General features: G+C 40.9%; 1 protein-coding gene across 4 annotated transcripts; it reads left to right on the forward strand.

The window, feature by feature from the left end:
• Positions 5,146–19,141, forward strand: LOC8064264. 4 transcript variants are annotated; one of them, XR_002451890.1, is made up of 20 exons: positions 5,146–5,406; positions 5,504–8,581; positions 8,668–8,875; positions 10,767–10,906; positions 11,034–11,113; positions 12,381–12,512; positions 12,593–12,709; positions 12,843–12,935; positions 13,216–13,293; positions 13,452–13,508; positions 13,695–14,364; positions 14,443–14,498; positions 14,763–14,839; positions 14,914–14,996; positions 15,086–15,165; positions 15,553–15,632; positions 16,050–16,095; positions 17,015–18,436; positions 18,687–18,790; positions 18,952–19,141. XR_002451890.1 is itself a non-coding variant. In XM_021458327.1 (18 exons), exons 2-18 carry the CDS (start codon positions 5,623–5,625, stop codon positions 17,771–17,773), a joined length of 5,715 nt encoding a protein of 1,904 aa, XP_021314002.1. In that variant the 5' UTR covers positions 5,146–5,406; positions 5,504–5,622; the 3' UTR covers positions 17,774–19,141. The 4 variants fall into 4 exon arrangements, 1 of the variants encoding a protein (XP_021314002.1); XR_002451889.1 differs by having other exon boundaries at positions 17,015–18,790; XR_002451888.1 differs by having other exon boundaries at positions 18,687–19,141.

The raw sequence follows: 23,471 nt of genomic DNA on the forward strand, positions 1-23,471 counted from the left end.
ATTTTTCGGAAACTAAACAAGGCCAGGGCTTCTGCATACAGTAGTGTTTTTCTTTTGTTTTAGGCCTTGTTTAGTTCGCAAAAATTTTGGTTTTTGGCAACTGTAGCACTTTCGTTTTTATTTGACAAATATTGTCCAATCACAGAGTAACTAGGCTCAAAAGATTCATCTCACAAATTACAGATAAACTGTGCACTTAGTTTTTATTTTCGTATATATTTAATGCTCCATGCATGCCACCAAAGATTCGATGTGACGGAAAATCTTGAAAATTTTTGTGAACTAAACAAGGCCTTATTTTACTGTACGTATTAAATTTAAGAACGGGCACACGACGGCACAACGCAGTGGTCAGCAAGAAAACGCACTGAGCCAGGGCCGTTTCTGGACTACGAGTACTCTCTAGAACTTAACACATGCTGTCTCAGCGATTGACAGCGGGCCCAACCAGCAAGAGGCAAGCGGTAAGTCACTCCCATATTGTTAGCCGTGTCTAGGCCTTGTTTAGATGCGAATTTTTTTTGATTTCACTACTATAGTACTTTTGTTTGTTTGTGATAAATATTATCCAATTATGGACTAACTAGGATCAAAAGATTCGTCTCGCGATTTACAGCTAAACTGTGTAATTAGTTTTAATTTTTATCTATATTTAATGTTTCATGCATGTGCCGCAAGATTCGATGTGATGGAGAATCTTGAAAACTTTTTGGATTTTAGGGTGAACTAAACAAGATCTTTATGAAGTGAAAAATTTCGTGACACTGTAGCACTTTCGTTTGTTTGTGGTAATTATTGTCTAATTACAGACTAACTAGGCTCAAAAGATTCGTCTCGTAAATTTTGACTAAACCGTCCAATTAGTTTTTATTTTTGTTTATATTTAATACTACATACATACATCTAAAGATTCGATGTGATGAGAAATCTTGAAAATTTTTAGATTTTTAGGTGAAAGTAAACAAGGCCTATGTCAAGTCGTAGTCAAACTTTACCGCAAACCATAGTTCTGTACCTGGTTAAACTTTTTTTTCTAAATCAATGAGCATAGAGAAACATACTCTCACCGTTTCTAAATAGAAGTTATTCTCGCTTCACGAAAAGTTATTTTTTTTACTTTAACTGATTATATATAAAAAAATATTAATATTTGTGATACATAATTAATATTATTAGATATATCGTTAAATATACTTATTTGGAGATATAAATATTACATATATTTTCTGTAAATCTAGTTAAAGTTGAAAAAAATTAACCTACAAATATCCCATAACAACTTCTATTGTGAGACAGAGGAAGTATACCAAAAGGGTCATACTCCCTCCATATAAGATGTAAAAGTCGTATAAGACAACGATACGCCCTCTAAAATACAACTTTGACCTCTTATTTTTTATAAAAATATTTAGAAAAAAATGATATATGTATACTTTTATGAAAGTATTTTTAAGACAAATCTATTTATATAATTTTACATTTACAAACTCAACAATTTAAAAGTTGTTGATAATTTATATTCTAAATGTTTAACTTAAATCTTGTCCAGAACGACATCTAAATACTATACATAGGGAGTACATAAGAAAAATACTCACAAGAGTTGGTGACATCATCCTTGTTTAGATAAAAAAATTTTAGGATTCTGACACTGTAGCACTTTTGTTTTTATTTGACAAATATTGTCTAATTATGGAGTAACTAGATTTAAAATATTCGTCTCACGATTTACAGGTAAATTGTGTAATTAGCTTTTGTTTTTATCTATATTTAATGCTCCATGCATGTGCCGTAAGATTCGATATGACGGAAAATTTTAAAAAGTTTTTAAATTTTGGGTGAACTAAACAAGGTTTAAGTCTAACACGCTAGCATGCATTCATCCCCAGGTGTTTATATTGAACGAGCGTTCGACGGTAGACATGTCAGTTAGTCAAATTTGACTAAGGCTTTATTTAGGTTTCATCAAAAAAAAAAAATCATATTCCATCGAATGTTTGGATATATGCATAGAGTATTATACATAAAAAATTAACTAATTGTATAGTTTATATGTATTTTGCGAGACAAATTTTTTGAATCTAGTTAATCCATGATTGGACACTAATTACTATAGTTGCAAATATGCTATAGTACCTAAAAACTTTTCTTTTCACAAACTAAACAAGACCAAACCAAGTTGAATCGGTAATAAAACTGGCTAACAAAACTTCCAATGGTCTTTATGAAGTTTACTCTTTAAATTATCGTTTAGAGAGTAAAAACACTTTCTATAACTTTATACCCTCTAAAAACTTTTTCTATATATTGTGCCCACTCTAAAGAGCCATCCTCACTTTCCTCTTTTTTTGCTAGAAATCCAGAATAGAGAATGTTTATATCTAGAGATCTAATAAAAGAGGCTGTATGGAGTGTTATTTTTTTTTTCAAAATTTCTACACCTATAAATTAGGAAGCATACAGAGAGTACGTTTGGAGTTGCTCTAAGCCAAGTTTTATAGAGGCATTAGAATGGCTGGTTAGCTTTTCTTAGCTTTCTACAAAGAAATAGTTTTATGTAATTTTATAAGTGGTTATCTGAAGAGATATTAATGTTTTTTTTAATTTTTCCAAGCCTATATTTTAATGTGTGAGGTTGTGATCTTTGGGAGGAGTTGTTAAGGTCCGTCTGGCATAACTCTAGCTAAACTAAAGTGTTTTTTATATTTAATCTAAAGTATAAACGTGTAACTATACTTGGCATGCTTACAACGTTAGATCTAACATTTTCTAGGGCTAGGATCGCTTTCAAACCGTGATGCAAGTTGTTGTGTCACAGTGTGGCACGCCGCAGGAGCCAAAAGCTCATGCCACAGGTTTGATGCACGTCGTGGCGGCCTATGGTTGAGAATGCATGTCCCAACTCGTCAATTATCAGGAGGCCGTTTTATCGGCCACACTCACGACACGGCCACAGTTTTGGATGGCTGCGGTCTGGTGGGAGCCAAACGTGCCCTAAATATTTGATCAGTAAGACCTAAATGCATAGATTTGAGCTTTATCAGTAAGACCTAATTAGATCCATTCACGGAGAGAACTTTTGACAACGCATATTCCAGTAGGTACGTACGTGACAAATTGGCTGCCCAGAAGGTTGAAACCAGTTTTGTCCATACGGTGCACGGCTGCACGTCAACACTGTTTTGCCTTGTTTAGTTTCTTCCCAAAAATCCAATTTTTTTTCAAGATTCGTATCATATCGAATCTTTGGACACATGCATAGAGCATTAAATATAAACAAAAAACAAAAACTAATTACATAGTTTGCCTATAATTTGCAAGATAAATATTTTAAGTCCAGTTAATCTATAATTAGATAATATTTATCACATTTTCTAAAAAATTTTGGAACTAAACAAGGCCTTAATTGTGCGGGTGCAAATCCTGCTAGGTTGTAGTATGACGCTCGTTGTGTACGCTGATCCTCATTTACCTCTATATCCAAACTCTTTATATTATAAACTACAAGATTTAGCCATTGTATAAAATAAAAGACTCACTCAAAAAATAAAGTTATACAACAGTCTTCATATAGGATAGCTAGTAATAAAGACAACATAATTGTGAAAGTTTAGGCATAGCAAATTTGCTATTTTAGCAATTTAGATAACACATCTATTATACTTTAATTTTTATTTTAAAAATATAAAAATAGTCTAAATAATATGGATATTTGCTAGGTGATATATGCATGGTCGCCAAAAAGAGGGGCACACGAGTTCGCACCAGCAGGGGGAAAAACGTCGCGTCGCGCAGCAAAGTCCACCGCCGCAGCGCCACGCACCCGCGGTCCTCCTCACTGCCGCCGGATCTTCGTCTTCCTCTGAGCACAAGATCAGGGGGCCCGCAGGCGCGGACCCCACCCCAAGTCCCCAACCCACGTACTGACGTCTGGATTCCGGGAGTCCGCTGTCCCCACGCGTCAGATGGACGCGGAGCGGGTGCGCGTCGTAGCTGCGGAGATATTTTTTCGGTGCCTTTTGCAGTATGGCCCCTCCAAGTCTACGGTATTACTCTACCAACCGTCAGCCGCAACGGCAACGGTTTGATTATTTGTATACTCCTACCGTGCACAGTGCACTGTGCCGTGGGGATTTTATATTCGTGCACGAAATTTGACGTGACGACTAACGAGACGATGACGCAGTTTTGATCAGCGGGATTTTTTTCCCACTCTGCGATGCGACGATGATAAGTCTCGATGATGTGACGTCTTCTAGTAGCACTACAGCCTTCAGTACTTCACCGAAAACCAAAATTTTTTAAAAATTTTTCGTCACATCGTATCTTACTTCATATGTATAAAGCATTAAATATAAATAAATACTAATTGTACAGTTTACCTATAAATCATGAGACAATCTTGTAAGTCTAATTACTCTATAGTGGGACAATGTTTATCCAATAAAAACAAAACTACTATTGTGTCAAAATCAAAAGAAATTTGAATCTAAACAAAGCCTAGGCTACTAGTAGGACTCTTGGAGCACTGTACAGACCTCGTTCTACGAAGAGTTTGGTCTGGTTTGGCGTGGATATGGCTGAACCGCTGATCGAGTCAAGAACGACCCAGGATAACTGCCACCAACCGCCCCTCTCTACTCTACACCCTGGTCTACAACACTTGCAACTACCGCACGGTGCTGCATAGTTTATATTTCTTTCACACATATACCTACCATTTTGAAAATGTAAATTCCTACTGGACATTAAGGAACACAATTGTGGATGCTGCTACACATATATTTTTTTCTTCTCATGATGATCATCTCGCTGTATTCTTCATGCCACCCATATATATTTATTTATTTCTAAAAAAAGTTACAAGCAGTTAAAAACAGTAACCGCATCCTTTTAAATTCCAGCCATATATGTCCTTTCTGTTCCGCTCTGAAATCCATAGACACCACAGATTTGTTTTTCCTCGAACAAACAAATACTGTACGCTCGGATTTCAACAGCGTCATCTGCCAGCGCGGCGTCATCACCATCTTCTTCTTCCTGCTGCCCCCCGTCACGAACTCGTCTCGAGAACAAAAACAAGACGAGACCTTTTCTATTCCGCTTCCTCCTCCAGCCTCCTCCCTTTTCCCGTTTATTTATTTTTCTTTTTCCTCTCTCTCTCTCTCTCTCCTAAAAATAATATACTTCGCCTCCTCTCTCTCCTCCCCCTTCCTTCCCCTATCCGCCTCCGCCGCCCTCCTCATTCCTCAACGCGGCGACGACCGCCGCCTCCCGCACGTCCTACCTAGCCCGGCGCCTCCTCCTCCTCCTCCCGCGCCCGTCGCCGGAGACCGGCGGAGGTCAACGGCGCGGGCCCCGACGGCCGCAGCGCTGCAGGCATTCGCGGCCACGCGGGTCCCGGAGGTTCGTCTCTCTTTGTTTTCTGTTGATAAGGGTTGGGCGGTGCCGTTTGCTCGCGGAATCCTGATTGAGTTTCCCTGCCCGTGCTCTCGAATTCTAGGGTTTTGGAGGCCTGGCTTCGGCGGCGTGATCGGGTGCGGAGGCGGGCGCGGGTGTGGAGGGGTGAGCGGGCATTGGATGTTCTCGATCCGTACGTGTCCCTGCTGACCTCCTGCCGCAATGGAGGAGCCTGGCGCGGCCGTGCGCGGCGGGGAGGAGGGTCATGTTGCTGACGCCCAACGGTTGGGGCCAGCGGAGGTTGTTGCTCTGTCTACTGCCACCGCCCCTGTACCGGTCCATGGATTGGGGGATGACACAGTAGAGGTATGCCGCGCTCCGGAAGCTAGATTGTACACAGAGATAGATGACAAAGGGAGTGATTTTGCTCTTGGATTGGTGACTCCTGTCGAGCGTGCTTCTGCCTTCCTCCAAGGAAGAAGGTTTCAGATAGGACAGGAGGACGGTTCGAGTTCAGAGCAGAGGGTCATGGGCATGGAGGAAGGGAAGGAAGGTAGTTTGGCTCCTGCGGCATCCGCTGAAAATGCCAGTCTGCAGATTTGTCATGAGGCCAATGGCAGGCTTTCAAATAGGACGTTACCTTCTCCTTGCCATGAAGCGGTCTGTTCCGAGGATGCTATATGTGTGTTTAACATTTTGGAGAAAACGACAGAGGGGAGCCAGTTTGAGCAGGTGGGTTTGATGGGTAACGGAGATGATTGTGGCGTCATGGTGGGGGAAGTAAAGGAAACTGTAGAAGATTTACGGACGGTTTGTAACGAAGTAAAATGTGGTTATGAAGGCTTGTCAGTTTTGATGGATCATGGCAGCGAGCAAGAGCCACGTGGTGTTGATGGCATAGGATCTATCACGTGTGCAAAGGATGAGCTGCAGTCAGATAGTTTGATATCGGATATTGAAGCTGTCTCGAGATCAGCTCATGAAGATTCAGTTCCTTCCATTTCAGGGGGTATTGATCTCACTTTGGATCGAAAGGCAGGTCAGTGCCATGGGGCTGACAGAGGGATGTGGAATGGTGATTTAGCCCATGACAATGGGGACTTGTCAGACCCAGGGAAGCATCACTCGGAGAAATTGCCATCTCGTGCTGAGGGCCTGACATTGATAACCAGTGCTAATTATGAGCTGGAAAAGGTTGGTTTCCTGCCAAATGTCGATGCAGTACACTTCTGCCCAGTTGTTGAAACTTCAGTTCCTTCTATTTATGGGAGCTCCGTTGATGTGCCTTTAGATGGTCAGGCTCTTGAGCTCCAGATGGAGGCTTATGATGATGGCAATCAGCATTTTGGCCCTTGTCCTGATAAAGAGTTGCAACAGGTCTCTCTAAAATATGGGGCCCCTGAACTACCTCCAGATAGAAACCAGTGTGTTTATTCGTATAACCAACTTTGCAACGATGAACCTTGTTGTAGCAGCAAGGAACCATCTGCTCTATGCCTAGGTCATCAAGGTGCTGTTGGTGGATCTGACCATTTGGACCAAGGGCTCAGTGCCTGTAATTCTGCTGATGACAGCTCTGTTGATTTTATCAGTAATGCTAATGATGGAGAATCACAGAGCCAAAAGCTGACAGCATTACAGGTATTCATACGTAGGAATCCAAAAAGAGCTGCTTCTTCAAGAAGTCTTAATTCTGAGAAGCAAGATCGAATAGGCAGAGGGAGCAGTGGCTCACGCAAACCTAAAAAGGTTGATATCATGAGCTCATTACACCAAAGCACCATGGATATGTTCCCCAACAAAATCACTAAGGGAAGAAGTGGTATGAACAGGCCACCAAAATCTTCTACTTGGGGCAATCTAGAACAGCTATTAGATTGCTGTCCAAGCTATGGGCCATCTACTTCTAATTCTCATCCAATTTGCCTGGACAAAGGAATATCGTATAACAGATCTGATCAGAGAAGTCAGCCAAGTATTCGGAGAAGTCGAAGTTCAAGATCTTCAAAAACTAAATGCTCTACCTTCTCTGAAATAGGGCATGCATCTAATGAACTGGATGGGCAACCAACCTTAACAACTGTGGCTGATATAGGGCATGCTGCTAGTGAATTGAATGAGCAACCAACCTTCTCAATCGTGGCTGATACTGATATTTCATTGGAATGTCACAGAGGAAACATTTCAAATTTGTCTTCTGATAAATTAATTACTATTCTTGATAGTACTGGCAAAACTACAGAGTCTATTGATAGTCATCATACAGAATCAAAGTGTATCCAGACTGATGTGCAGCAAAGAGAAAGAGCCTTGGTGAGTTGTACTAAAGAAACATGCGCCGCATACGTCCATGGAAAGTGTACTAACCTTTCAACTTCTGAGCCTATGGACAATGCCAATGGCAGTGTCATGCTGCATATTGGGTTTTCGCCGGATTCTGTTTTGGAGGTTGCTTCTGTTACATGTGAAGGTAATGCTTCTGCAAGCCATGATGTTATGTTACATGAAAACTCAACCGATGCTGGTGCACTGAATGGTGGTGATCCATCCGTTTTATCTACTTCTGACTGTGGAAAAGAACATGCTTCATCATTGATGAACTTGGAGCAGCATGCTAGAAGTACTTTGCATGAGGACACCAGAAAGGAAGAGGTTGGTCCATCTCATGGCACAGTAGAAAATCATATTGGTGAAGGAAAGGTGCGAGCTTCACAGAAGTCAAAATCTGTGAGAAAAAATGGTATTGTCAGAAAAGCAGGTTGCAAAAAGAAAGATGGATCTAAAGCGGTAAAAAAGAATGTTATAGGATGCAACAATGTTTCTCCATGTGAATCTTCAAAACTTAGTCCGTTCTCTAATGGTCCAATTTCACCTGGGCCTCCAGATGACGGGTCTTGCTTTGAAGCCCTAACTTCAGGCTCACAGGACCTTAGTATGCATGAACATGATGGCATACAGAGTCACTCTGTAGTGCATGGTGACAAAGGGAGTGCATTTGACAGTATGAAATCACCAAGACGCAAGATAAAGGATACTAATGCAAAAAAGAAGGGTAAGGTGCGAGACCCACATAAGAAAGAAAAAGGTAAAAAGAAAAATACATCGGGCGAAACTTCCCTTGATCATGGACTTTTACATTTGCCTTCTACTGAACGGGCAGCACCTCATATGAATGAACAGAGTACGTCTTTGAATTTATCATTTCTTCCTTTTCCATAGCATATAGCAGTCAGCTTCAGAAGGAATTTACATTCTCATTTTACATAGGTAATCTTGATCCTACCACCGAACTTGCATTCAAGAACTCTGGTGCCATATCTACTGATTTACCTGGAAATGTTGCATGCAAAATGGATGTGGCATCTGTACCACCAGTGCCACCACGTGCTGCATGGGTGTGTTGTGATGATTGCCAAAAGTGGAGGTGCATACCTGCTGAACTAGCAGATGTGATTGGAGAAACAAATTGCAGATGGTATTAATTTTCCTTCCTGTTATTTCAGTTATCAGTTTAAATGATTGCACCAACCTGCTTGTTCTAATTGATATGTACTGTACTGCTATGCTCTTCAGTAGGTCTGTATGGTCTGTTTTAGAAACCCTCTTTTTCCTCATTTAATATAACTGTTCCTAGCAACATGGGTCGCTATATTGTTTTCTCAGTTTTGTAAAGCTGACATGCTGATTTAACCTTTATACAGTTCTAGAGAAGGTATTTCAAGTTTTGTTAACCTTCATTGTCTTGGTAAATGGTAACATTTTTGTAGCTTGCTTTTTTTTGCAAATTGTTGTTCCACAAAGGTTCTACCATTTTTCCTGAATTATTCATATATTGTTCCATGTGGACTTTCCAATTTGTACTTGTACTAGGTTCTACCCCAGTTTTGGAACAGAAATTTCCATCTCTACCATAAAACCTGATCTAATGACAGCTATACCACTTTATGTTCCTGGTTTCTTTAGGGCACTCCCAATGCATAGTTTCTATAGGTAGTTCCTTAAGGAAAGAGAGTTCGAGTTAGACCTAACCTTCCCAATGCATAGTTTCTATGGAGGAGAAAATTTAAGGACAGTTACATACACCACAAACAGAAAAGGATCAGCCATGGCAAGCAGCCATATATCCTTTCTTGCTGCCACAAACAGAAAAGGATCAGCGCGGGGCGGCCTCCTTCACGCGTGCAGGCTCAGGGGATCGGAGCAGCAGCACGTGGGTCGTGGTCTCGCGGGAGCGTTGGAGTAGCGGATCTAGACTAAGAGGATAGGAACGAGCAGCCTCCGCCCAATGCAGCTTTGATGGTTTCTTCATGCATTGATGTGTGTGAGGACTCAGTTTTCTTCTGTAGAAATCGTTTCTCCATTTTTCCCTCTCCCATAATAAATCACTTGCCACATCAGCAAAATGATTACATAACAAGGTAATTAATATACATAAAAACTGTGCTGGTTTCTGCATTGGGAGTGCCCTTAAAGTTTCAAATGGATTAATCCAAATAAACACAGCAGGATTCTAGCTGGTAGTTAAGGAAAATAATAGGCTGATTGAGGTAGTAATTCTCTGCATTAACTAGGAGGTTATCGCAGCCATATTTGTAGGCTCTTGGCTGTGTATTCAGCAGGCACCATATTACTCTGTTTGTGTGTTTCTTTTAGTTCGGAGTGAGTTCTAGTTGACCTGTATCTTTGTCCTTTCAATTTTAATATAAACTTGGTCGAAGTTAGAGAAATTTGACGTTGGGTAAATCTAAAGCGACCTACATTTTAGATTGGAGGGAGTTTCAAATATTGGTTGTTGTTTATTTTGTAAAAGTCTGGTAAAGCAAAAGAACTAGGATTTGCTGATGGGTAACCCTTTGTACACGTCTGGTTGTCTGGTAAAGTGGACCTAGAATATGTTGATTGATGGAATAGCCCAACCTCAACTTGCATGCATCATCCATTTCTTGACTAGTGTGTATGATACACTACACTGTGTTTCTTCATCATCTATGCTCTTCCTTTGCTGCCACACCCTATATATCATCTCTTTACAAACCGCATCTTCAGACTTACACCAGAGATGCTTAATTCCACGGTCGATTTGCACTTATCTCTTAGAGCAAGAGAAACTACTCATATAAGATATAGCAGCAAGTGTATTCAAGGGTTGAAACCTCGCAATCTAATTTGTTATTACCACTTATGCAAATCTCTATTTTAGATCTTCCATAAGTTCCTCCTATTCTTGTCTCTTGATTACATTCATGAGTCATCATTTTACTTTAATGTGTACGTGTTATACACTTTTTTCTTTTACTTTTTTCTGGTTCATCTGTTGAATGTTTATGCTTCTTAATTCTTAATCATCGTTTTTTCTTACTATGAAGGACTTGTAAGGACAATGGAGACAAGGCGTTCGCTGACTGTTCTATTCCACAAGTGAAAACAAATGCTGAGATTAATGCAGAACTTGATCTTTCAGATGTTTCAGCTGATGAAGCAGACAATGGTGGATCTAACTCAAAAGGTTTTGAACCCCTGCATCCTTCTATTTTCTTGAATACCATTTTTTGTTCAATATAATGTAAAATAATCCAATTACATGTATCATTTCTGATTCTTTTACTCCCTTTTTGCATCTTGCTGTTGAGTAGCTTGCAAACCACCATCATGGACTCTTGTTAGGTCAAACTTGTTTCTGCATCGAAACCGCAGGACACAATCCATTGATGAGGTCAGTGCTGCCAACAAATTTTTCCCTCTGGTTTGACTTATGTTTCAGCTATTTTTCTCTATGCACATATAGTTCCGTTAGTTATAGGCCTTGCAATTTTGTAAGGACATTTAGTTCAAAAGGTCGTTATAGATTCTCGTTCATATATCTGTTTGCAGGCTAGGTAAGGAAAAGTTGGTCAAAAGGTGCATAAAACACAAATATTTATACTGTAGCCACTCTGAATCAGGGATATGTGTGGCACACACTTTTTTATGGTTATTAAGGTGTCACTTAAGCATTGGAACAGTCTAGGGTCACCACAGAGGCAAGGACGCAAGGTAAAGCTTAGGCATATGTGGTCACCCCCTTGATTCCGCTGTCTCCACCTCAGTTTTGCTTCTGGCCCACTCAACTTTGATTCTGGCCCGCTTGATTCTGCTGCTGTTAGCTTGATTTTGCCATCTCCCGCTTGTCAATCCCTTGATTTGGAAGGGGATGCCAGCCATGGTCGATCTGAGGGGTGCATACTTGTTTGGTAAGGGAAGGGAAGCAGCAGAGAGGAGAGAGGGAAGTGCGAGCGAGAGGGACAGAGGTGCAACAGCGGCACTGGAGAACGGGAGAGAGGAGCGGCTGCGCTGAAGACTAAGAGGGGAGCGGTGGCGCTGGAGAGAGAGGATTGGGACTTTGTATGGCAGGAGGGTAGGAGCACATGTGCTGCCTGGTGGGGTGGGCTAGCCCACTTCTTACTCCTTTCTTTTTTTTTTTCCATCTTCCACGGCTCTATCCTACTATTTTGCATTTTCCTTCAAATGTAAGATGTTGCCTCCCTCACGCCATAGCCACTTAAGCATAAGGCTAAGGCAGTAGTCGGTCGCCATGCCTCGCTGTTAGAGTAAATATGAATAGTACCACATTGTGTACCCAGTACCCACATGAGGTGTTAGTCCTATGTACCCTATATAATCAGCCCATGAGACCCAATGCAATATATCCAAAATCCAATATTCCACCATTTATATTCTCCTTCATGGTATCATTCGCCTAGGTTTAGATCCTAACCCTAGCCGCCGCCGCTTCCTTACCACCCTGTACAATTGTCTTCAATCATCCTACCATGCAACCACTAGAAATCCTTCTATTCTTCCTGTGGTCCATGATAAATCAAACTATCATGCACTATTGTACAAAAATATATTGGTTCTTTGTTATACTCCTTGCGACTTGAGTACTTGCTGACATTTTGAAGGATAACCTAATTTGTGTGTTTTTTATTAATTATGACCAGAGCATGGTGTGCAACTGCAAGCCGCCCCAAGATGGCCGAATGGGTTGCAGAGATGGCTGTTTGAACAGGATGCTCAACATTGAATGTGCCAAGCGTACATGTCCTTGTGGAGAACAATGTTCTAATCAGAAGGTCACTGCTTCTTGGTTATCCTTAATTCAGTCAAGTTCTTCTCTGCTACATTGATTTTGACTGTAAAATCTGTGAAACAGTTTCAGCGACGTAGCTATGCAAAACTGAGATGGTTCTATTCTGGCAAGAAAGGCTATGGACTGCAGTTGCAAGAAGACGTTACTGAAGGAAGGTTTCTTATTGAATATGTTGGAGAGGTGCTGGTGTCGTCCGTTATTTCCCGTGTTTATGTCCTTGTACATAACCTGTTATTATGTTAGTGTGATGATTGTTGATTATATGATATGACTAATGAGCTCTTTTGACTCTCTACTGAATGATTTTTTTCAGGTCCTTGACATAACATCCTATGAATCCCGCCAAAGATATTATGCTTCAAAAGGCCAGAAACATTTCTATTTCATGGCTCTAAATGGTGGCGAGGTATGCCTTTTGGTTTTTATATGTTGTCCATAATCTTCTTCAGATTTACTATTTTATTGCACATTACATGCCCTCCATTTTTTACTGCAAGTTCTTTTGTCTGAAAGTTGTATTCAGTGAAGAACTATCCGATCACCTCCTTTTATTCCCTTCCCTCATCTAGTGTATTATGTTGACTTTGTGTCATACTCACTTTTCTTAATACACCCATCACGATGTTGACACAATTGAATACATTCCATTGAACTTTTAACCATTTTTTTGGTTTCAATTCTTCCAGGTAATAGATGCTTGCACTAAGGGGAACTTGGGTCGATTCATCAATCATAGCTGCAGCCCTAACTGCCGCACAGAGAAGGTTGACTTTTATCTCTTTCGTTTTTGTGTGTATTGTCTACTATGTTTACTGCCATTAAATCCTTATCCATCAAAATATTTTCGGTTCTCTTGATATAATGATCTATAGTTGTGCTTTCACTCAGAGTTTGCTAAATTATGTCCCTTATTTTTTTATAGTGGATGGTCAATGGAGAAGTCTGCATTGGAATATTTTCTTTGAGGAACATCAAGAAGGTAAGGCTAGAAACTATCAGATTCTTACAATATGTCCCCATATGATCTAGTTCATCTAATAGAAAGAGTGAGGGTTAGTTTGCTTCATTTATAATTGAAGTTGAATCAGTGAATTATATTATGCATGTCATATAATACTGGGCAACTGTCAGCGTGTAACGGTTATGTTTTGTTCTTATAATATAGGGTGAAGAATTGACATTTGATTACAATTATGTTCGTGTATCTGGTGCTGCTCCTCAAAAATGCTTCTGTGGTACCGCCAAATGTCGGGGTTACCTTGGTGGAGACGTATCAATTGTTGATACCATCGTCACCCAAGACAATACAGAAGCAGATCATTTTGAACAAATGGTTGTTGACAAAGATTCTGAGTTGCTGGGTCCAAATGGGTCTGATTCTGATGGTAGCCACCCAAATATTTCAGAAACTGAATTTTCTATTCAAGGGGAAGATCTACATGATCCCTCAGCTGCAAAAGTAGAGTTAGACCTGCTTGAGGAAACTAGAGGAACCCCATTTGAAACTAGTGAGCCCGAACATTCCTTTGAAGCATGGAGCCCACCAGAAGATGAAGATGTCAGTCGCACGCCTGTGCATGTGTCACGGGCATTTGAAAGTTCTTTGCAGACGTTCCCAGTACATGACACTCAGTCATCAGATCTTTTGAGAAAGACTGCAATCTCAACGGAAGGATCAAAGGCTCCAAATATAATAAATGGATCGACGCTTAGTTCTGATTTCAGGGGCAATCTGGTGCCTACTTTCAGTGCCACCAAGAGAAAAAACTTCAAACAACATAAAAATCAGAAACCGCAACCATCATCTCCAATTGACAATGAGCACATTTTGGGAGGTACTATTCTGCCTCATCCTTTCCTCTTCCCACTTTGAAATGTGATAGTCTTAGTGATCTCTCCTTTGGTATATGTAGTTGAAGGGACACTGAACAGCCTACTGGATGTGGACGGTGGTATCAGCAAGCGAAAGGTATGAAACTATTATTATCCCCTTAATTGTACATAATCTAGAGTACCAGGTTTGCACACAAGATCCTTTTGCAAAAGTTTTGTAGATGATTCTAATTATGATGCAATCTCCGTATGCTGGACACAAAATCATTCCAATTGGGTCTGATACAATGTTATGAAAGTTTGGAAGGCACATGGCTTTAGAAGATTATAAAGCCTTTGCATCGTGAGTTATCGTTCTACATTTCTGTGTTCTAACTAGTCAATGTATCTTCTGGAGCAGGATGCTACAAATGGATACTTGAAGCTTCTCGTTATGACTGCAGCAGAAGGTGGCAATGCTGGGGTCTCATCCAAAAGGTTTGATCACCAGATGAATTGTGATCCAAGGTTTCCTCTCCTAAAATATGCTAATTTCTTTCTATCTGTTTCAGTATGAGGGATCTTTCATTGATTCTTGAGGCACTTCTAAAAACAAAATCACATTCGGTTCTGTTGGATATCATCAATAAGAATGGTAATAATATTTCCTAGCATTCCTTCAACTCTCTGTATGGAAGTGCTTCAGTCACCGATTAAGAACCTTATTGTTCTATTTTGTGGCAGGACTGCAAATGCTTCATAATATATTGAAGCAGAATAGAGGCATCTTCCAGCGGACACCTATTACACGGAAGCTTCTGAAGGTCTGCACTTCATTCTCTAAGAAAATGTTATCAGCTACCATAATATTCACATCCTGTATTGTTTCCAGTTGAAATCTTATTATTTTCACATTACTCCCTCCTGTCACAAATAAGTGTCATTTTGGACAGTGACATGGTCTCTAAAGTATAAATTAACGCAGAATTTAGTGAAGCTTTAAATTTCTGAAATTACTTTTAAAGACAAATCTGACCATACCATTTTCAAAAATTTATTGAAAATATTTGAGAGAAATCAATGGTCAAAGTTTAATCATGTTGACTGATGGAACCCTAAATGACATTCTTTATTGGAGGTAATACATCATAATCAGGGTTATATCACCTGAACCTGGTGTTACTGTGTATGATATTGGCACCTTTCTTCAGGTACTTGAGTTTCTAGCTCAGAAAGGAATTTTGACATCTGAACATATAAATGGAGGTCCTCGATGTGCTGGAGTTGAAAGGTTAGATCATTTAAACTTGTTTATTCCAGTGTTATTTGGTACCAATTGAAGAGTTTCATATTCAGTTTGTTTTCTAGGGACCGTTACTTTTATTTATTTATTTATTTGTAATGCCTTTTTTACCTGAACTAGCGTGGGGTTTTCTCTAAGTGAAATGAAATCCTTATCTAAGAACAAATGACATTCTTGCTTGTTACTTTGTGGTTCCTTAACTTCTAATTTGTTCTCTTGTTATGCAATGGGAGGACAGTTTTCAAACTGTCACTGTTTACTAAACTATAAGCCTTGGTCAGTGCAGTAACAGTGCATGACAATTTAACATAGATCATGAATCTAGAGATAGCTCCTACTTTTGTTCCTTGAAGTTTTAATCACAATTCACTTTTTCTATAACTTCATCTGGAACTTGTACTGCAGCTTCAGAGACTCGATGCTGAGTTTAACAAGACATCACGACGTTCAGGTAAAGGACATACCATGCTAATGCAGTCTTTCAGCTTTATGTTTTGGAAATATGTGCATAGTTACTTATTTGGTAGATTTCAAATGTAAAGGTTATGCATGGAGTTAGGCTTCCACGCATTTGACCACCGAAATGGCCACTACTCTTGTGGCAAAGCTAGTTAAAGCATGACTGTTTATGGTCTGTACACTGACCATGTGAGTCTTGATTGCCAAAACTTGTTGCAAAAGACTAAAGTACTAAGTACGAAAGTGTGGCAAAAACACAGCCTCGACTACAAACTATTATGTTTGCAAAGTGAGTTGTGGTAAAGTTAGGTTGCACCTGGAAACTTAATATCCACTTAGTAATTTGGGAAACACCTGTAGAATGATAACAAAAATCACATGGATGCATTTTGGATTAATGTTGTGGATGTGCTGCTATACTTCTTCGTTGGGTTGCAAATGGCGCAGTTTTGTTTTCACTTATATTTTGGATTCATGGATGTTTAGTATTACTTTTTGGTAGTTTTTTTTTTGACCAATTTATCATGGAAAAACAGGCAAAACTTTTGATAGTTTCGAAAGGAAAGTATATCACTATAACTCTATAAGCGGTGCATGTACAACATAATTACCATACTTCCATGTGCAGTCAAATTTAAACCTCAACATGCTTTTGTGTTCGTATAAACCACTTCCACTACCAGTAATTACATACCAAGCACTGCTTTTCCAAGAAGCGGCATGTGTCTATGATTTTGCAGTTGACCCTCAGAAATTATCTGGTAACTGTTTGGTGACATCTCATATCTGTTTTTTCTTTGTACTATTAGTTCTCTGATGAAAGTGTCATGTGATTTTTATCTGTATGCATGCAATCCTTAATACGTGAATCAATCTGTCAAGCCTAAAATACTCTTTCCTACATGTGACAGGTTCATCAGATTGCTCGGAGCTTCCGTGATAGATGGATCCCCCGTAATACATCCACATTTGTGCATGATGTCCAGGGGACTAATACAGTCTGGAGTTCTGCTAGGAGGAAACGCAAGAGCCGTTGGGACTATCAACCTGACGAGCATTATAAGATGGTGGGACTAAAAATCCAAAAAGTTTGTTCTGGCTTTATGAGAAATAAGTCGCAGAGGAATCAGGGCGCAAACAACTATTGTAATGATGTTCTTGGCATGGGAAGTTCAACACAGGGTGCAGATGATGAAGCCCCTCCTGGGTTTGAGTCTCAGCTGGAGTGTCGGCCTGCACAACTTTCCATAGGCAGTGAGGTTGCTCCAGGACTTTGCATGGAGAGGTACCAACCTAGCTTGAGTATTTCATATGGGGTTCCTGTCACTCTTGTTCAGCACTTTGGAACCCCTGAATCTGAAGGAGGCCAATGCCATCAAAAATGGAAAGTTGCACCTGGCGTGCCTTTTAGTCCTTTTCCACCATTGCCTCCCTATCCACGAGGGAGTCCTTGCCCCTCCACTTCGTCATCCCAGATGTTTCAGCATGATGGAGCACCCCAAGTTAAACATAACAGTTCTGGACAATGCGGAAGGATCATGGGCCGAGATGGGAGAGTCCATAGGTCATGGCGAAATGGGCCAAGATCAAAATGGCCATACCATCATCAAGGAAGGAAATTTTCGAGCACACATAGAGTTGAAAGATTCGAACCTCCAAAACCTCAATAGTGATTAAGGGTTCAGGGCAGTGATTGGGCCCAGCCTTGCAGTTTTTGAACCTCAAGTAGTGGTGGTATACATGGTAATTCCTTCTCGTCAGAAGTGTAACAGAAACTGTGTCAGCCTTTAACTATGTTTAAAGAGTGTAACTTTCAGTTCATTGGGGGTAGAACAGATGCTGCACATAGGTCATTGCCAGTGCAGTGTTACTAATTAATTTGGTCATTGTTTTTTTTCTCCCAATGGGTATTCTTAATAGGAACATTTTATGATTTGATTTAATCCTTTTTACAGGTGATAAAGCTAACCAATTTTATCAACAATCCTCTGTAGTCTCGTTTCCTTAATTACGCTTTTTTCTCTCCCCTTTTGCTTTCTCCGTAAAGCTTCTGTTTTTGGTGCAGTGTTCATGTGTTTGTTTCCTTTGCTTTTGCATTTTATTTCCACTCCAATAGGTAAGTAAGCTTTTTTTGGGATCTTGTACATGAGGAAGCTTTTGAATCTGTTCAACTTTTGGGAGTGCTCATAATTTCTAGTCCTCTTGCTGCTTCTACATTACGATGGCTCCTGTACTTAAAATCTTATGATATAGCTGAAGGTGATTCCTAGTCGTTCCTCTCTTCTACTGAACGGGCACACCCATGAACTGACACATTGCTACAGGACTTACAGGTAAGTTGTCCTGAATCCAAATCTGAGCACATTTTCCTTGAATGTCTCATTATATAAGTTGTGTCATGCAATTCTGGAGCACGATTTGCTAGCTTTTGTTATGTGGTGATATCTGACCAAATTTGCTAATGTCTCGTGTTTTCTTGTTGGAATGTGGAAAGGCTATGCTGTTAGCGTCATTTTGTGATATCTGTCCGAATTAGCTAATGTCTCATTTTTTATTTTTTATTTTGGGTTAAATTTGAAACAGCTGCTTCGAAGAACTCAACAGTTGATACCTGGCGCAGTGGCGTATATGGTTGGTTTTGGAAATGTTGAGAGCTTACACCTTCCTCGTGTTGGAACATGGGAATGGTGAGATTAGTTTATTTGGTATCTGGGTGCCCCATGTCTGTATACCGTGACCCTTGCACTCACAAATTTATTTTTTTTTCGGTGCGGGGTCAGCTTGTTTGTCGAGACTACAGGCTATGTTTTTTCTTGTTAATGATTTAATTTTGGCTATGAAATGGCAGACGCGAAGCTTGGCTACTCAACAACATGCGACAACTCAGACATGGTAGTAGATTCCTGAAGCATGTTTGTTATAATACTTTAGGTCAAAAGTGCTCAGCATTGATTTTACACTGTATTTTATGCTTATCTTTCATCACTAATTGCTTGTAAAATACTTACGCGGTCTTCTATGCGTATACTTTTTCGCGATCTCTCTAAGAGTGCAATTCTCATCGAAGTCAAACCTTTTAAGTTTACTAAGTTTGTATAAAGTAATATTAATGATTAGGGATGAATCTAAATAGGTACCGTATACCATAAAAACATATTGCATCAAATATCTAATAATATTTATTCATAAACATTATTTTTAAAAATGATTAAAATGATCTAGGCTTTGCACTTTCCCTGGAATGGATAGAATGTATTCTTAAAATCCTAGAAAAAAATCAAGTGATTTTGCAAGTATTTTGAATACACTTGCATATCAGCATATAGCTTGCAATTGTTACTTATGTTTGTATCTTTTAAAATCGTAATAACAAAATCTTGTCCCAACGGCATATTATTTGGACAGAGGTAGTATCAAGAATTGTTTCTTCTAGTAAGAGCATCTTCAAGAGCTCCCTAAATAACTTCACAATTTCTTTTAGCATAAAAAAGAAAAGCAGCCCCTAGATGAGCTTGTATATGAATTCATTAAAGATAAGCACTTGGTAAATCTAACCCTCAACCAATAAATATAGATATTCTGTATTAAGTAAAAAATATATAGGTGCTTTCATATCCCTTGGGTTGCGTGAGTGATGGCCTGGCGTTATACCTGGGCATGCAGCCCGAGCCCGTGAGCACTTGCCGAAGCCCGTCATTTTGGCCCGGCCCTAGCCCGGCCCGGTCCGAAGGTCATTGGGCCCGGGCTGGCACGGCACGGGGCTGCAGGCCGTGCTTGGGCCGCACTTCAGGCCCGCGGGCCGGCCCGGCCCGGCCCGTCAAATAACAACATTGTATAAAATAACTCATTTTGATATCTAAATCTATTCTCTACATCTGTCATATGTATTTGAATGTGTTCTTTATACTGATGAAGTGATGAATTGATGAATGTGTTTGAAATATGCTTTTAACTCTGTGTTTATTGATATGTTATTGTTCAACGGGCTATGGGCCGGCCCGGCCTGACGGGCCCGCCCGGTACGCAAAAAGGCCCACGGGCCCGTGCCTGGGCCGGAGGTTAGGCCCGCAGGCCGGTAAGGCACAGCCCGCAGGGCACGACGGGCCCCCTCGGCCCGTTAGGCAACGTGCCGGGCCGGCCCGTTGCCCAGGTATACCTGGCGTGGAGAGGAAAAGGGAAAAGAGACGAGTTTCTCTTTTTTTCTCAAAATCTTGTTTGGATGCATGTATATCATCTCAATTCATATGTGATGAGTGAAATTTCCAATCTACTTCAACAGATGCGGATTGAGATGAATACATGAGCATCTAAATAAAGCGTACGGGATTGAGGGAGGATTTTTCTCATGTGGGGGAAAAATAGAAAAAGGGGAATTGTTGTAATTATGTTTTGCACCTCAGTTCTCTTTATGCAAGAATATAGGAAAATGAGTTTTTTTTAAACAGACTGATGGTGAAGAATGAGTGCCTAACAACTAATAAAGTTTTTTAATACCTTTCTTGACATGTTGATTTGTTTTAAGAATGGTACTGTACGTAACATGTAAAGGAGTACATGCAGTGTAATGCCTTTTCATCATCAGAGGGTGTGTTTGGTTCCCGCATGTCAGCCTGTATTTGGACGTGTGTGTATATTTTCTGAGAGAAGGATGTTAGGTTCTTGCACGTATTGTGTGAGTGGTCCGCATCAGCCAAAATTAGCCTTGACTGTTGAGCTAGACCTGAAGGATGCATGGTGTGTTTGTGGGCCCTCGTGTCATAGCAGATTGCATTTGTTCATTCAGGATGATGATGTGTTTGTGGGCCCACGTGTCATTTGCTCATGCATGTAACCAAACAACTCAGGCCTTGTTTAGTTCCGAAAATTTTTGGGAAATAGATACTGTAGCACTTTCGTTTGTATTTGACAAATATTGTCCAATCATGGATTAACTAGACTCAAAAGATTCGTCTCGTCAATTTCGACCAAACCGTGCAAATAGTTTTTATTTTTGTCTATATTTAATACTTCATGCATGCGTCTAAAGATTCGATGTGACGGAGAATGTGAAAAATTTTACAAAATTTTCTGGGAAGTAAACAAGGCCTCAGTTTTTTTCTGCATCCCTTCATGCAACCTGAATATGGTTTCACTCGCCCAGGATATATGATGTAACCCCTAGCCACCATAACTTGTTTAGTTCCAAATTTTTTTGTAAAATAGATACTGTAGCACTTTTATTTTATTTGATAATTATTGTCCAATCATAGACTAAGTAGGTTCAAAAGATTCGTCTCACAAATTACAAGTAATCTATAATTATTTATTTCTTTTATCTATATTTAATGATCGATGCATGTGCCACAAGATTCGACGTGACCGGAAATCTGAAAAATTTTGCAAATTTTTTTGAACTTAACAAGTCCCGCTGTAGCTGTTTGATTTCAACAGTGCTTGGTGTGCAGTGCTGCTACAGCAAGCACTACCGATCACAACCTTTTAAAATCGTTCTACAAACAAACCTGATTATCTCAAAGATCATACGTACTTGACCAAGTGCAGAATTTACCTGTTAACGCTCGTTACATATAGCTTGATATATGGTAAAGAAACAATGTACTACATGTATTTCACTTTAGGAAAACAAAAAACATACAGAGCAGCATCAACGTCAAAACTCTCTCAGGCCCCCATCTGGAACAAATAGGGATTTCGCAGGATTTACACGGGGATCAGATCAAATTGTTCCATGCAATACACATTTCCATGAAATCCTTGGCGAAATTCCTATGTTCCAGACTGGCTGCCGCACAATGCATACATGTGCTTATATATGAGGCAGATTTTTCAACAGAAAAAACAAGGTAGGAAAAAAAAAAGGTTGCATTGTCTTGTTCTTGCCAACATAAATAGAAACACATCTCACAAGGGCCAACGATCACCATCACCTGGACTTGGCTTTCTTGGAGCAGAACATGCCCCCAACCAATTGCAACGAGATCCTGCCGCTCTTGTGCTTCTTGGTCCTGCTGGCACTGGCACTGGCACTGGCACCCTTGCTGTTCTTGCTCGTCGTCTTCTTCTTCACCTTCCTCCTGTCGCCCTGCAGGTCATCCTCGACCATCTTGATCGCCAGCGCCTCCGACAAGCTCGGCAGGTACTCGAGGCTCGCCACCCACTCCTCGGCCCGGCTCTCGTCCCACCGGTCGCTGCGGACGCGGCCATGGCCACCACCGTCCTCCTCCTCCTCTTCTTCTCCGACGACGACGGCCACCTCCTTACCCTTGCTGAGGCTGGAGTAGACGGCCAGGCCCTTGCTGAACTGCACGCTGAGGCTGGACACGGCCACCTCCATCTGGGCCTGCCTCTGCCTCAGCTCCACCACCTCGCCCTTGGCCTCCGCCAGGTCTTCCTCCAGCTTCTTCAGGCACTCCAGCATCACGGCCGCTGCCGCCGGGGGCGCGCTGCTCCCGTTCGAGCTGCTGCCGCTGCCACCGCCGCCGCCGGCGTGCCGCCGCTCGCCAAACACCTCCACTGCCTCCCGGACCGACTGGAACGGCCGCGACGTGTCCACCTCGGCTCGGCTCGCGGCGGTCGCTTCAGTCACCATGGTGCAAAAGAGTGCGAGGAACGCGATGCGGCGGCATGGTGATGGCGAAGGGCGGTGAAGTAGACATCGTTCCTGGCCATGTCTTGGCTTCTACTTCAAACACCCACCGAAGGGAGGAGTTGCAGCAGAGGAATACAGGCCTTGTGTCGAGGTCAAGTAAAAAAAACGACGGCCGGTAGAGGGGAAGAAGAGGACTTGACACCAAAGGCACGAGGAGCTTTTGTAGGTGCAGGCTGGACAGGTTGATGGAGCACACACAGAGCTGACAAGGAACAGTAAAAAGTACGTACAAAAGGAAATATGCCAAGGATTTTTTTATTTATTTTTTAGACAGGAACGACCGTTCTTGCGATGCTTCAGCAGGACTTCAAGAAAACATAAAAAGGTCAAGGACAGGCTAAAGAAGTTAGTTTAATGATCGTTTGCAGGATCATATATATGATAGTGCATCAGGATGAATGCACAAAAGGGCAATGCATTAGCATGATGCATATGCATCCGGGTCAGCTTTAGCGCTGCAGCTTATGTAATTCAAGATCGAATCGTGTTTGCACGGCTGAAACTGTTATATGACAGAAAACATCAGGTGATGGATTGACAGCATAAGTGCATAACTGATTTGCCCTATACATCAGATAGGCAGTTTGAGTCTGAATATTTTAAGTAGATAATAAAGTAGATGTAGGAAGGGCTATATATCTCAGTTTAAACCCAAGGAACATGGATATAGAATCACCTTTTCGTTAGAAGAAGAAACCATTGCTGGCACAAATGTCAAG

The sequence above is a fragment of the Sorghum bicolor genome, chromosome 4 (genome assembly GCF_000003195.3).
Source record: "Sorghum bicolor cultivar BTx623 chromosome 4, Sorghum_bicolor_NCBIv3, whole genome shotgun sequence".
NCBI lineage: Eukaryota > Viridiplantae > Streptophyta > Magnoliopsida > Poales > Poaceae > Sorghum > Sorghum bicolor.